Source organism: Catharus ustulatus, chromosome 13 (assembly GCF_009819885.2).
Source record: "Catharus ustulatus isolate bCatUst1 chromosome 13, bCatUst1.pri.v2, whole genome shotgun sequence".
In the NCBI taxonomy this organism is placed as follows: Eukaryota; Metazoa; Chordata; class Aves; order Passeriformes; family Turdidae; genus Catharus; species Catharus ustulatus.
The window spans coordinates 17,580,832-17,597,131 of record NC_046233.1 but is presented as its reverse complement, the minus strand read 5'-3'; the positions used below and the strand labels follow the sequence as shown (position 1 = coordinate 17,597,131).

Genomic DNA, 16,300 nt, shown 5'->3' with positions numbered 1-16,300 from the left:
GACAAGTGCCTGAAGATATGGGAAAAGGCACTGGATGGAGAAGAAGGGTTACTTGTGGTAAGAACTTGAGCTGGCCAAAATCATTAGGAAGGGCACTGAAGCTTTCAGTTTTTACTGTAGGAGTGACATCGCCTGATTTTGGGTCTTGGTGGGGTGCCATAACTTGGAGATCCCTCAGTGCAGCGGAGGTCTTCAGAGCTCTCCAAATGACATGTCCTTCAAAACCATCAGATCATGAGACTTTTTTGGGCAGAACTGCAAAAAATTTACACCCACAATCAGCATAAAGCATTATTATCCAACCTTTCCCCCTGGTCTCAAAAGGGATTTAGCACCTGGAATTAGTTATGGAAAATATTATTTTAGAAGTTGCTGGATTTTTTTTTTCTCCTTATTCAATAAAGCAGTAACAATTGTCAGCTGAGAGCAAGTAGTGGGATCCCAGAAGCAACTCAAAGACAGGTGGCAGCAGCAGCATGCCTGTTTGGGGATAGTTCTCAAAGCACTATCCAATTTGAAAGCCAAAATCATATCAGCTGGAAAATTAATATGGTCGGTCACAGCATAAGGTAGAGTGTGTAAAAATAAATTTCAGGGCACTAGCTGGCCTGGCCCAGCATCTCTGTACTGCCTTGGTACTCCAAGAAAAATCAAGATTCATGTCCCAATCTGCCAAAGGTCCCTTGAGCAGGTTGCTGAGGACTAGATGACAGCACCATGCATGGGTACAAGGCTCACTTTAACTGGGCTTCATCTTTTGGGATGAATCCCAGCACTATTGGTCTTGCACTAACATACCGCACTCCATCAAATACTGAGGGAATTTGCTTCTCTCAAAGCTTGAAAGGTTTTGCAATACATAGAATATGTGGGTAAAGCAGAGGCAGGTGAGCCCAAGGACAGGCCTCTCCTGCAGTAAGCATGCTCCTTATTTCAGAAGAATCCAGAAATACAGGTAATTCAACCCTTCCTCAGGTCCCCAGAGTAGTTTTAATGCAGACCACTAATTTTTAGCCAGACCTCTCCACTAGACCTGGTATTTTATCTAGTGGGCACCATATTGAGAATAGAGGTTCTCAGGGAACAGGGCAGCAAGCAGTGCCTTCCAGGAGATCAGGACAGTCATGGGATGTCTTTGGGCAAGAAGGGCAGCCTGCTATCCCTGAGAGAACAAGAGGGACTGAACAGAACCAGTGAGCAGCTCCGAGTCATGACAAAGCTGTTTTTGGAGGAGCTTCACACTCAAGGAGCCACAGGGACAAGGCCTTTACAGCTTGTAGGGTATTCTGCAATTAGAGGGGAAAAAAACCTCAAAACTAAAATCCTGAGCAGAGCTCCCACTCCTAGTCCAAGCCCAGCAGTGCCTCACTCCACCACAGCCAGCTGGCTGCAGCACTACACGTGCAGCCCTGTATGTTTGCGTCCTTAGCAGGTTTTTAATGGGGAACGCTTGCTGATCCTGCGATTCCTGCAAAGCTGAGCTACAAGCAGTGACAAGCTCATTTGCTCTTTGGGGACAGGGCTTCAAATAGCTGCTGGCTCGTGGCAATTAAAACGGGCAGAGCACTGCCACCGACTCCGCCAGCCTGCGCTGTGACTGATGCAAGCGCCGGCTGGAGCGCTCTGATAAGGATGTTGGATGATTCAGAATAATCTAGGCTTTGCTGAAAAGATGAGCCCAAGCGTTTGTGCTTCTGTTTCCGTCTAATGGGAATACTGTGCTCATCAGAAAGGGGAGAAGGTGGCTGGAGGTAGGAGGGCACCAGAACTTCCTCTCCATGAGACTGACGGGCACATCTCTCCTGCCTGTCACTCGCTTCTGTGGAGTCTCCAACTTGAGGGTCTGCCCAGTCTGCCCCCTCAGCTTGGACATAACAAGGGGGTGGCAGGCAAGCTGAGGAGGGAACAAAAAGTCAATATTAAAACTTTTCATCCTGAAGGTTCTTTGCAAGGCTGCTGCACAAGCAACTGGGCTTGATTAAGCTACAGGAGATGGGGCAGGGAGCAAGAGAGGAAGGGGAGGGACACACTTGTTTAGCCTTCAAAAACAACTTCTAGTTGGTGTAGTGCTGTGTTATGTGCATGCTTTAACTCCTTCTGACAAACCTTTAATCTCACCAGCCTGCTGCATTGTCTACTCCCACTCCATTAAGATCACATCTTGCTCCCTGGATTTCCAGGGCCAATCCAACAATTTGGCTTTGATTTACTCAGAGCAGAAAGCCATGCCACCAGCACAGCCTATTTACAACATAAACTGACTCCAGAATGGAAACATCCTCCCTTTGGATGTCCTTGATCAAAAGGTTTGCAGCTGAGATAAAACACCATTTCAATCAGAGTTAAAATAATCAGTTTTCATAGTCCATCAGCACCATACCCCTCAGATTTGGACTGTCCAGGAGCACAGCTGCATATCATGTCTCCAAAAGGAGCTAGGTATTGCAGACGGGTGAGGTCTGGTAATTAAGATGGTGAGAAATACCTCTGCAGACATGAACTGCTGTTCCACAAATACCTCACTGCATTCACAGGGCTGCTTTCAGAAATCTCTGAGGCTTTTCAGCCCATCACACAATGTAAATCCCTTTTTAGCATCTAAACATGACCATGGCCCAGAGACAGACAAGAGACAGGGTCAGCAAGAAGCAAGTTGGTTTATTGTAGTGGGATCCCTCACAGCTCTGCAAATAGCACTGGTGATCAGCTAAATTCGGGTTACAAGAGACACTGAGGAGATGCCACCACCTCTGTCTTTAAGGACCAGACAGACCTTGCATGTCACTACCATTCAAGGTGGGAAGAGCCATGTCACAACATCGCCTCCTTCGCTGGGGTTCAGCCCCTGCTGCACCAGAGATGCAGCCCTGGGACAGCCCCGCAGGGGTGGGAGCAGAGTGGGCGCTAACGGGGAGTGTCTGACACCCTCCATTTCAACCACCCAGCTCTCTGCAGCTTGTAGAAAGACCGTAAATAGGAATGAATTCAGCTAGGATTAACTCAATCCCCATCAAAGCGCTGAAAGCTCTTGAAGTTTCCTCCTAAGCGCTCCCCGAGGCAGCGCAGCGCTCCGGCAGCAAACACTCATGGCAAAGCGGAGCGCACAGGCGAGCGCGGCGCAGCTCCTGCTCTCGGGGTGCTGCGTGTGGGCACCGAGCTCAGGGACACCAACCACTCTGCACACTCCACCGCCAGGAAAACGTGGAGCAGCATCTGTGTGAGCAAAACATCCCCATCCACCACCATGGGCTGTAAAGGGATCTTAGCCCTTTGCCCGGGGGTGTTCAGGGGAGGGAAGGAAGGCAAGGAGCTGCCACAGCAAAGCTCTCAAAAACACGGGGAGCCTCTGACTCGGTACCCTGCTCCACTATGGAAAGCTTGACAGCCGCTTTCGATCCTCAGCCGGTTTTTCTTTTTCATGATAAAGCGATCTGGGAGTTGAAAGCCAGAGGAAAACCATGTCTCGTCCAGCAAACAGCTTGTTGTAACTTAATGTACCGAGGGAAGGAGGGCGCGGGGCGGCGGCGGCTCTGCCCGTGCGGCTGCGGGGCTCGGCACTCAGCGAGCGGCACAAGGCGCCAGGCAGAAACCAGGCCACTTCCCATCCCTCGGGAGCGCTCCTCTTCACTTGCAGATGTTTTAATTACCCCTCTGCACCGCAGCATGGCTGCGGCCTGCGGGAAGCCGCGCTCTCCCGTGCCCTACGAACAATTTAAGGTGCCACCACAGCCCCTCCTGCGACCCGCAGCCGTGGCTCAGACCCACCCTGAGCCACGCCAGCCCCCTTAGTCACCAGCAAACGTTCAGCCAAGATCTTCTTTGACATTTTCTGCCAGCAAATTTTGCATTATTTGAATCATCCACGCAGAGCACAGCAAAAGGCGGCACACTGGGAGAAACAGCCAGAATTACTCATGAGCTTTTTCCTAACTTAAATTGCGATCTGTCAAAGAGATGAGTCGCACGTCCTCGTGGATGGCTGGGAAAAGCTCCTGCTCAGGCTGCAGCAGGGGCCATAAAAGGCAAATAAGCCATTTCTAAGCAGAAAAGCTCAGCAAAAGCAAGTGTGCTACTCCGGCTTCGTATGAGTCGTTTCATTCAGTGTTAATCACCCCGTTAAAACATTAAAGTCCACCAAGGGATAACAGACACATCCTTCACTGCAGTGCTGCAGATAAAGGATGGAACACCTGGTGTAGGGATAAAGAGATTAAGAGGTGAAGGGCAACAGTGAGGAAGGGCTAAAATGTGGCAAATATACATACACATATAACCTGTTGGTTCAGGGCGCTAAATCCCATATTCCTATCAATATTTTCTCACCATAAAAAATCCACAGAATATTCACTACAGGTACAAAGAGCAGATTTTTAGAGCCCAGCTCACAGGGTTCTCTTGAGGAGAGCTGCAGGGGTGGTCCCACCCACCCATGGGGCAGATGCTGACCTCAGGCACGGGGATGGAGCAGCCCTGTGCCAGCAGATGAGGCCAAGCATCCCTGCCTAGGCAGCTGCAGCCCAAATTGCTGTATCCTTAGGAGAAGGCAGCAGGCGTGCCAAGCCTCAGCTCCTGCAAACAGCATCACCCACTGCACATGCAGGTCACTGCTGGCTGAAGCTCTTCTAAAAACAAAGAAAAAACTGGAATAAAACACTCATCTCACTCCTATTGCACAGCATGATCCAATGGAAAATTTCTCCCAGATCTGCAATGTAATGCTAACGACAGATTTATTTTTACAGCTATATGGTGAAGGAGGATGATCTCAAAAGACAAATAATTCTAAAATGGGCAACTTGACTCAGCAACACAGGGGTCTGGCTGAATATAGGGTACAACCTACCACATACACACAAAAGAAGTTGTCTAACACCACAGCAGAACAAAAACACTGCTTGCCCAAGGATGTCTGATCACAGGAGGGAAAAACACACCTCTGAACTTGCTGAAAGTGGCATACAAGGAAGGACAACTGCTGACAGTGCCAGCCCCACCTCCCCAGCTACCCACAGACACAAGCATAACACCAGTGTTAAATGACCCAAGGGATGCCAGACTAGAGAAACATTTATTTTTCAGACCCAACATCCATTTTTAAAAATGAGATGAACTATAGCATCCAAATAGAGCCTTGTGTTTATCCATGAGCACAATAATACAGATGCAGGACCACACACATGCCAATGGCTGGGGCTGAAGGTGCTTCTTGGCCAGGAAAATAAACACTTGTTGAGATCCCAAGGGCAGGAGAAAACCTTGTTGACTTTGCCTTGTTCAGCAAGAGAAGAGACTGTGAAAATGTAATATCACTGTTACAGCTTATCCTCTGCCACCCCTCCCATTGCAAAGAGCTACATGCAACACAGAGCTGATGCATGCAGAGGGAGCTTAGAAATTTAGGAAATGTCATGCCAGCATGACAGAAACCCCATGGTTTCTCAATAAAGATCCAAAGAGGTGAAGAATACTTTGGTTGCTTGAAAAGGCAGGGAGAAACAAGGGAGATCAATTTCTCACAAAGCTCACTTTATCTATCAGCAAGTAGATCCCTGTTTTCATCCAGTCCTTCAGCCCTGGGTAAAAGCAGTGATGCCAGCAGGGATTCTACCCACACTTGCATCAGAGACCTGTAAATGTTTGGATGTTGAACGAATGACAGGCAGGAGAGGAGATGGATGAGAAGAAGAGATGGGGATTCACTGCCATAACTAACAGCCATTGGTTTAATGTAGAACTAATAACCCCCCTGGCATGCTGTGCACAGCCCTTGGCTTGCAGGGTTTCTGAACCAGAGGTCATTAGTCAAACCAAAGCCCAGTGCAGGGTAAATAAGTTAGACTGAGCCCCTAACTCACAAATATGCTGGGTTTTACTGAAAATTGGACACCAACATGGTGCAATGTGTAAAATTGGGACAATGAACCAAATGAGAAATGGGGTCCTTCGAAAGCACTGTATGAACAGCTTCACAATTTCAATATTTGAGGTTTTTTTTCAGTCATTTTCTAAATGACTGAGGTGATGCTGTGGGCAAGCACCACTCTTGACAGTACAGCCAGGTTGGAAAAGGCTTTGGACCACAGACATTCCTTCAGTGTCAACAAGCCCCATTCCTGCCACCAGATGCTCTGCACCGGGTCACCCTTCAGCTTCCCCAACAGCTTCTTTTTTCCATTTTACCCAAACTTTCTTATACTACTGAGCAGAAGACCATCTGCTGTGAGGTTATGACAGGATAAACACAGCCCTACACAATGCTCACATTATTTCAATCTCATCTCCTCAGCTGAGGTCTATTTTCCATTAATACCATTTAAATATTTACCTAAAAACTTTGAATGATTTTTGTGGCTACCTCCTCTTGCTACAGAGAACTCAAGAGCCGCTGAGAATTTTCTTCTCCTGTCAAACAACCCTGACCACTGTTGGGAAACCAGCCAGCAAGTTTTTAATCCTCCTTGAGACTTTTTACGTTTCAGTTGCTGAAGGTCTGTGATCAAAGGTTTGTGACGAGTTTACATGGCACAGAGCATGCAGGGAACCGATTTGCTCTCAAATATTTTAAATATTTCATAATTCATTATATTCATAACATAAAAAGTACAAAGAACCTCTTCAATCCCCCTAAGCAAAGCTAAAAACGTGGGGCAGAACTAAAGTTTAATAATTATAAGCCATAAATAGGGCCACAAATACAGCAAATAAAATCAAAAGGGCTCAGGGACAAAAGCAGGACCTTCAAAAAGAAACACACATGTATAAACATGTTCCTTTTATTCAGGATGGTGCATCTGAATACTTATGAAACTGCCTTTAATAAACACTACTTCAAATTGAAAAAAGCACAATAGAAAGGTAAGGCAGACAAGAAAGGTTTCCTATAATCCCAAGTGGTTCCAAGCAGATCTATTAGGCAGCCAGGCATTTTGAGTTTCATTTCAGCTCTAAAGCACACGTTTTAATGCTGTGCCACTGCTCTTGATTAAAATCAAACTCAAGTTCCTCATGTTTTTGGTTTAGTGTTTAGGATGGTGAGAAAACAAATTAAAAGAAACCAAACAAATTTTAAGAGAAGACTGAAGAAGAAATTAATTTATCAAATTAGCAATGTGCAGCAGCACTTCAAAACCCCAGAGAAGCAGAAAAGATGCCTGCAGGTTACTCCTTATGATACCAAACAGAGCAAATCCAATCAGATGAACATGCTGCTGGATCAGTCAGGCGAAAGCCACAGGAGTGGCAGAACAAAGCAAAGGATGTATAAAAAGAGGATTTTCTAAACCTATTGTACTGGTTTGAAACTGAGCTGTTCCCCCTGGAGGAGATGACAGCATCACTGGTATGGCCCTGCAGAACAAGCTGTCCAAAAAAAACCCTCAAAGACAACACAGAGGAAAAGTAGAAAAAAAGTTTTAATGAGAAATTAGAAATCACACTAGAATGTGAAAGCTGCAATGTTGCACTTAAAATAACACATCTCCATTCAAAAATCTATTTCCTGCACAGGACTGTAAACCAACTGCTAGATTTTAGCACGTTATTTCAAAACTCGCTGTCTTTAATGGTGCCACCATTGGTGCCTGCTTGATAATTCCCTTTCCTTGCTTAAAATAACTGTCTATGGCAAGAGCACTGACCTTCAGGAATAAGTGAATGAAGAAGGAAAGCCAGTACACGACCAAATTGAAAACGATGACAGCAGCTATTTCAGGGCATGGAGACGAACAGAGGGAACAATATAATTATCTACATGTAAAATATGAGTGACACCAGCAGCAGACAGGAACTTCTGTTTGCCCAGTCTTGTGAAACATGAACGAGCTGCTGCTCAAAGGAATACACAGACAGTGAAATAAAAACCCAAAAAGAGATTTTGTTTTTCTCAGCAAGCGATCAACTCAAGATGCCACAGAGGCTGATTGCTTTGTCAGCACAGAAATTCACAACTTGCTTTTAAGATAAAATGACCATCAAGCCACACAAAAAGGAATAAAATAACAGCCAAAGAAAAAGAGTATTTCAAAGGGAATTATATGCTTCTGAGCAGAAGGTATCACTGAAGCACAAAGAGAAGGGGTTTCATTAGGTAGTGCAGTTAATTAACCCTCCTCTGAAAAATCTGCTCTTGGAGTTTTAAGTGGCAAGATAGGGCTTCATGGACTACAGCTCACACACTATTTTCTTTAAATATATACTACAAAAAGCTTTTTTAATACTATGGGTATATATAAAAGTAAAAGACTGATGAAAACAAAGTGTTCATAGAAGACTTATACCCCAGTTCTCAAAATGGTTTGAGAGATCATTATGCTAAACCAGTCCTGTGGCTCCCACCTCACCATGCCAGTGGTTTCTGGTAGTTCCACAGATTGCACAGGAGAGGATGTACCAAGCAAAACACAATTTTGGTTTTCTTGGGTTTGTTTTTCTTAGAAAATGTGGTATTTTTGATGATTTAATCCTGCTAGAGAGCCTTGAAAGCAGAAAGAAGTCACAAATTTGTATCTCTATCCAGAGATCCTTCCCAATCCAGCTCCCACCACCAAGACAGAAAGCACCCTCCCAGCTGCCTCCATTACCCCCAGTAACAGCACCAGGATTCTTCAGGCACCTCAGTGGATGACTCTGAAATAGCAGCACAAGGAATGATGTTGAGGAAAATGAGTCACACACCCAACAAGGCAGCAACCACTGCTCCCCCAGCCAGCCCATCACACGGGCTGCCAACACGAGCTGCAAACACTTCTCTTGGACAACTGTTTTCATCCCCCAGCTCCCATAATGACCTACTTACAAGTCATAAGGTTGCTTGCTGCTGAAATGCATATTAAACACAGGACAGACAAAAAAAGCCTACTTCTTTTTCCATTTCAGGTCCATTTTTTATTTGCTGTCTAAAAATGCTCTGCAGTCAAACACATTTCCGAGGGCACACAGACCTAGAGATGCCAAGAGTGAAATGGCCTAGAGCTGCTAAGCAAAGTCTCTGTGCACACACATATTTTAACACTGGTATCTGCAAAAGAGACTCACGGTAGAGCCCACTGTGGGTAAGCTCCTGGCCAAAGCAGAAGAGACAAGACCAGAAACTAAGAAACTGTTGCATTCTTGTCATTTCCTTGTTAACTGATACTATTCAGAGTAACTGGACAACTTTCAAGGCAATGCTTGGACACCAAATTAATGTTTGGTAAACATTAATTAAAAATTAAACTTATAAGCTAAACAGAAAAGTGGCCCATGGCATTTCTTTGCAGGGGCCTGAATTTCTATCTCAGGGCCCTTTATTAAGATCTGAGACAATATTCAGGCCTTTGTATGGGTAAATATCTGTGAAGTAATACCAGGAACCAGCTAACTATGCAGCATTGTAGCAAGGGTACCTCCTTCATGGGGCAACGCTATTTACAAGGGCATGTAGTGACAGGACAGGGGGATGGGTTCAAATTCAATGTTTAGACACGATAAAAGGAAAAAATTCTTTACTGTGAGTACAGTGAGGCACTGGAAAAGGTTGCCCAGGGAAGTTGTGAATGTCACATCTCTGGAAGTGTTCAGCGCCAGGCTGGATGGAGCTTGGAGCAACCTGGTCTAGTGGAAGGTGTCCCTGCCCATGGCAGGAGGTTGGAACTAGGTGATCTTCAAGGTCCCCTCCAACCCAAACTGTTCCATAATTCTATGATTCCTTTCATCAGGGAAAAGGACTGGAAGGAGGAGTTCCTCAAACAATGATTTTTAGATACCACTGCATCTAGCATCATGAGCAAGCACTGCATGTTTACCCCAAAATGTCTACTGGCAGTAAATCCTGGGTATCCAGGGGGCTTCAGTGCCTAAATCCTGTCTCACCAAGCACCAGGGAAGCACCGCTGCTCTCCAAAGTGTGGCTTTAAATTTCTGTTTTAAGCTCAAGATTAGAAACCCCTGCAGTTTGGCTCTCAACAGCTGCAAAAACCATCCAATCACTTCCCACCCCATGTGGAGATCAATGACCTGAGAGATTGGCACAGGGAGCCCCTCACCTCAGCCAGCCCCAGCACCCACCTCCAGCACCGCTGCTGGATCCTCCCCCAGCACCCTGAGCATCATTTCACACATCCCACGGAGCGCTCAGCCCCCAGCAGTGCCACATGGTGAGCACGACTACTGGCACCTCCCTCCCGCCACCAGGACAGTGTGATGCTGCGTGGAACCCACCAGAACCTGCTGTGAGCCAGGGGCTAAGGCACTCGACACCTCAGCAGCCACTCTGCTCCCCTCCTTGCTGTCAAGTCCTTTGACTCCAGGACAATTTTGAGAATGGAGACTTCAGCTAAGTGTTCTGGCATCTCAACAACAGAGACTGAGCCCTGGTAATCTACCAATCCCCTTCATCTAATTTATCTCCCCCATCTCATCAAAAGCTCACATTATCACAATTACCCCCTTAGTACCAGCAGAACCTTTGCACTTGGTCAATGCTTTTCAGCTGCCAAAAGCAAAGGTGCAACTTCTGTACTTGGAGAAAGCAAGTCAGGAAGCAGTCAGGAGGGCTGCACAAGGAACAGAAGGCATTACCTGGGTGAGGTGTGGGTTGGGGTTGAAGCCACACTGGTTGCAGACCTTGCTGTGACACTGGGTGCAGGCATTGAAGTTCGGCTGGCCAGGGGAGGAGGTGAGCTCTGTCGTTTTACAGATGGGACAGAGGGTGCTGCTGGGGAGGGGGGCAATCTGCGGGACGGAGTAGGGAGAGGTAGGGGTGCTGCCCCGGTCCGGTGACACCGAGGGAGACCTTCCCGGACCCTGGCTCCTGGCGTCCACCTGCAGCGTCCTGCGCGGCCCCTCCGCCGCTGGCGCGGGCTGGCCCCGGCCCCTCATCTCCCGGGGGCTCTGGGAGCTGGGTGCAGTCTGTGCGAGGGAGGGCGATGCTGAACGCTGGCCCGCAGCCTGCTCCAGCTGCTCCGGTCTCCTCAGCGTGCTGAAACACCACCAAAACACACACAATAAGCCCGGCTTTCAAATATTTGTACGCCAGTCAATGTAGATAACTGCTACAGCACCCTCTCCCCCTCAGAATCCCAGCTCATCCAAGAAGGCATAGCAAAACCCCACTGCAAACCAGGGAAATTGCTCAGCTCAGCAGAAGGATACGCTTTACCTTACGAAACAAGGCACAATTTCAGCTTTCTCTTATATAACCCAGCAGCAGAGATGTAATTGAATTATTCGCTGTATTCTGAGTTGAACTTAAGTCAGAAAGTTGCACATAAAAATGTGCGTGAGAAGTTTGGGAAGCTCAGCCTCCTGCCAGCCAGGGCTTCCAGCACAAACTTCAGCACAAACTCACTGAGGAGGCAGCCGTGACTCTGCTTTGCAGCCTGCAGGGCCCTCTCTGCAGTGACACGGCCAACACGCACCAAACCAGCTTCTCACAGCCTACTCTCACGAGTGCCTGTGAAACTAAAAGCCTGCAAAGAGCCTATTTACTAAAGGAAAACCCCTCCAGAAGCCTAATGGAGGCAGGAGAACTACTTGTACTTTCTCAGCTGTCAGGCTAAACCATGCAAGTCACAGGTGAAAGCAGCTAAGGGCTTGTCTCCCAGGGGCCACAGCAGTGGGAAATCAAGACAGAGCACATCGGCTCTGCTTTAGTAATCAGTACTGAAGTGGCAAACACAGACAACAGGAACTTTGTGGGCTGGCTGCCCCCAGCCGAACCCTCTTCTGGGTGATGTGAGTCTTGGCTGCCCAAAAAAACCAGCTGGGATGACTCTGGTCACTGACAGAGGGTGATGGAACCTCCCTGTGAAACCAGAGCTACTCACAAGGAGCAACCCTGAAGGTTGGCATCACACCCACTGCTGGTTCAGCAGCAGTCCCACAGTCCCATAGCCTGTGTAGGATGCTCAGTGCCCCACAGTGCTGAGAGATGCTCCTGACCATCCCAAGGAGCTCTGGAACAGCTCCAGCTGCAAGAGTTTTGAGCTGCAGAGCACAGCACGACAGCCAGGCACCCTCCTCCCATGTGGCTTCAGGGCAGGCACCCTGTAACATACTGATGGAGCACAAGTGCATGAGAATGAGTCTGTGATGGAAGATACTTATCTAATTACCCAATGATTTGGTCCATGTGCTTATCAGTAATGCCCACAAATATTTCTGGAAAAGGCAGAAGCCCTAATGCCCTCACAACCTGTGATCTACAGCTGTTTAAGGAAAAGTATTACTCAGAACCTCAAATTTAATATATTGTTGATTTACCCAGGCAGGGTCTGACCTTATAAAGGTTTAAAAAGGGAACTTAAATGCATAAAACTAATGAAATTCAAAGTGCATGTTGCCACAGTAATAGGAAGTCAGATGAAAATAAATAGTAAAATAGCACTTTGGGAATACTTTCTGGCTGTAGGTGGAAACCCACTTCTCTGAAGGAAAAAATCACAATAATAATAAAGCAAAGCACTAAGGGAGGGAGTGATCTACTCTAGACTGAAAACTGCTCATGGCCCTGCAATAGGCACCTGCCATGAATGTTGTTGGCATGTGCTGCTGCTCCATTGTTAATTCTGACACCCTTCAGTTCAGATTTGGGGCTTGTCTCCTTATGTCAAGAGCTGCAGAGCTACTGCCTCATAAAACACATGAAGCCATTTGTAGCTGGTGGAGATTGGAGAGCTCAGCCCCAGCCACCAGAAGGAAGTATTGTCAGAAAGCAAAATACATCTACTCACTTTAAATTTAGTATTTCCATAAAACCCCCAGCATTTATGTATTAGACACACGCTATCCTAATGGTGTATTAAACAACTCTGAAATAACATTATATGGTCAAATAAATAATTGTTTGAAACAGCAGAATGGTTATTCTGCCCACAGAAGCTGTGGCTACCCCATCCTTTGAAGTGTTTAAGGTCAGGCTGGACGAGGCTTGCAGCAACCTGGTCTAGTGGGAGGTGTCCCTGCCCACTGCAGCAGGTGGAATGAGATGGTCAGTAAGCTCCTTCCCATCCCAAACCACTCTGTGATTCTATTGACTGCAAATTTCAAAATTCAGGGTTTTGTCCCCATTTGATAGGAAAAAATATTTGCCACCAAGTAGGAATTTTGACTCCATCAAGGAGCTGCCAGATAGCACACAGACAAGTTTGCACACAACAGTGTGGCTCTCTTGGAAATGCAAAAGCCCATGAGGAACAATACACCAGGTGCTGTTATTTTGCCCTGAGCCTCACTGCTGGCACATAAGACAGAGGAGGGTGGTTGGATGGACACTGTCTGGGAGGTCAGTGCTGCTCCAGAGATGCTTTCCCAGCCTGGGCTCGAGCTCCCTCCCAGCTCCCTGAACTTTTTCAAGTGCTGGGTAATGTCGGGCACCACCTCCATCCCATTCCTAGCAGCAGTTTCACTCCATGCACTTCTACCAACACTGCATTTATTTATTTTATAATTATCCAGGATGCCTCAACCTCCCTTTGACACAGCCTGCACTGTCTCTCACTTGCACCAGTTGAACATACCCGTGGCATTTTAAGACCAAAAGAAATCATCTGGTCTGTCAAATGCAGTAACTCAATCCAGGAGAGATGCCTCAGGAAAGAACATGAGAATAGTCATATGGAATCAAACACAGGCCCACGCTCACTGCATCTTCTGGGAGGATGATCCAATATTTGTATGATTTGTACCCATCTATGAATCCTCTTTTTTTTTTTTTTTTTTTTTTTTTTTTTTTCTGTTACAAAAGCCCAAGCTGCAGCTCAGCCCTATTTGATTTTTTTACAGACTATCACTGATAGTTAACTAGCACTGGGCTGCTAATTGGTTCCAAAGAATTCCTTCCAATTCCACTAGAGTGTCTATTAACAATTAAACTGGAATGCCTTAATAAAACAAGATTTCCCCCATTTCACGGGGGATGTATTGACTTTGCACTGCTCTAATTGCTGAATTAGAAATATTGGATGATACGGAGTCAAAGATCTCTGCAGGGTCCAAACTCAGCAGTGGTCTCCGTTACCAATGGAGTAATAATTTTGTACAACTAAAGAACATCAAGTGTTTGAGTGTATTAACAATTACACTGTTAAAGTTTTAATTTAATTTAATAAAGTTTTAATATTCTGTGAATGCTTTTTATCAAAAGAAGGTCAGGCAGGCAGCTCTACTCACCTGCCCACAGTCACTGGGAAGGTGGGCAGCTGGAAAGATACTGCTTCCTTCCCTTTTTCATTGCTTTTATATTGAAAAATGGTGTCTTTCTTCTAGCTCTCTAAAACTCCCTCCATTTTCCAGCACAAAGCTAAATAAGCACCCACAAAAATTAACTCTCAGCTCTGTGAAGGAGAGGAGGCAAAGCTGCAAGGTTGCTGCCACAGAGCCCAGAGCTAAAAATCGCCCTGAGACATTAATCCCAGCTCTGCCTCTCCATCAGATACGTCTCCTGATTAAAACTTCCAGAACTTCGCCAGTTCCTCTCAGGAACAGACAGCAATATTGAAACCAGCCTTTCTGTTTATGGCTGACACAACACCCTGGGAGGACATGGAAAGTATGGAGAGGAAAGGGTTGCCCAAGATGATCAGAAACATGAACAGCACAAGGAAAACCAAGGGTCAAAGCCATTCACCACAAAACCAAGCTCAGTAGTGTAAGATGTCACAAGAACCTCAGATTTTTAATGCCTGATTTTTTCCCCAATGTAAAAATGATGATTTTTCATTAAAATTACAAAAATTGGGAAAGCTTTAAAAGCAAAGTCCTACTTACAGCCAAAACAAATGTTAGACTGTTTGCTGGTTAATATTTAATTTCAGAAAACATGATTTGTCCTAAACCAGACTTTTGATGCTAAAGCAGCACCAGGGAAAAGATGTCAGCAGCATCAGTGGAGATAAAAGCAATGCAATGACATAGCACTGGTTTACAATTCTGTGCCAGTAAATTGGTACAGCTTTCTTCTTTGGGAATTCCCAGGTAAAGTCAGGGTCTGCAGGAGGCAATTGCTCTAATTTAACTCAAGTAGGTTCATCAGTGCCACTAAATTTTACAGGCAAGACCCAGGCTTGGAGCCAGCATCCCAAGAGATGTCAACAGGCCCTTTTTCACATGAGGTGCTAACTTGGGAGCAATAACCATGGCAAGGTAAATGCCAATGCTGTTAATGTCTCTGCTGTAAAATCAAGCAATAATGATATTATACAAAATCTACACGCACAGCTGGTAAATCAAGTCTTGTTGACTTGTGTGGGAAAGTTCAAGAGACAGCACTTGCTTTTCACTGATTTATTGGTTTTTGTCTAATTTCACATCCCTGCCTTGAGCACACTGGCCACATCCACCTGCGCAGCTGCCACAAAACTCTGGCAGCAATTGCATCCATGGGAGCTTGGCATTTGTGATCTGAGTAAATCCTTCAGGAGCTGCAGCCCTTCTATGCAACTGAGAAACACGGATTGCATCCCTTCCTCTGCCTGGTGCTAAGGAAAATGGGTCCTTGCTTGCTGGGCAACTGATCTAATTACTGCATTGTAGCAGATAAAAACCATGAAAATAAGTGGCAGTATCATCATGATTTTACAATCTGCATGCCTGCTCAGACTTTCCAAAGAGGAGCTGAGTTTGTCCATGGAATGGAGATCCCAGCTTCAGATCCACATCAAAAATCACCAAAATGAGGACAAGCAAGTCTTTTCTGTTAGTAGGAAAAAAAAAAAAAAAAAGAGGGAAAACTGGGTAAAAAAAGAGAGAAAATGACTGTTTATCTGCAGTAAAATCAAGGGGATGAGCAGCTAACAACTCAAGATAAACTATAAAAAGAGAGATGTGAAGAGGCTCACACCCAAAAAAGGGAGGCTGGGCTGACCAACAAGAATTAGATCTGCTCAGCTGCGAGCAGAGATTTGACCTAGTTGGTTCGACTGAAACCTGATGTGAACATCCACATGACTGATTTTAACAATCACTGAGTGTAACCTATTTAGAAAAAAATCCAGGTAGCTAAACAAGCAGGCAGTTGTACTTTAGGTCAAAATGGCACTGGGTTTGACATAATTCTGAATGGTTATGGGTGGGCAAAGGAACAGCACAGGATAATAGCAAATGTTAGCTGGTATATACTGCCTGTAAGCAAGGCTGACTAGAAAATAGGACAACCCTTTTAATAAATAAACAGAAAAAGAAGTGTCTGATGTGAAGGGCCTTAGGTTTCAGCTCCTTGCACTGAAAATCTCACACTAGCAGTGCTCAGATATACCCTGAGCTTGGGGTGTTTTATTGGGGGCAGCTTTGTAGCTCTATGAAGTCCTAAATCCAACACAGGGAA

General features: G+C 45.8%; 1 protein-coding gene across 2 annotated transcripts in view; it reads right to left on the bottom strand.

Moving 5' to 3' along the window:
- BSN (bassoon presynaptic cytomatrix protein) overlaps positions 1-16,300 on the bottom strand; it is a 75,394-nt gene that overhangs the window by 56,922 nt on the left and 2,172 nt on the right. For both annotated transcript variants that reach the window (XM_033071260.1, XM_033071261.1), the window contains exon 2: positions 10,558-10,957. In XM_033071260.1, coding sequence (XP_032927151.1) covers positions 10,558-10,957 — 400 coding nt within the window. The remainder of the gene's footprint in view (positions 1-10,557; positions 10,958-16,300) is intronic.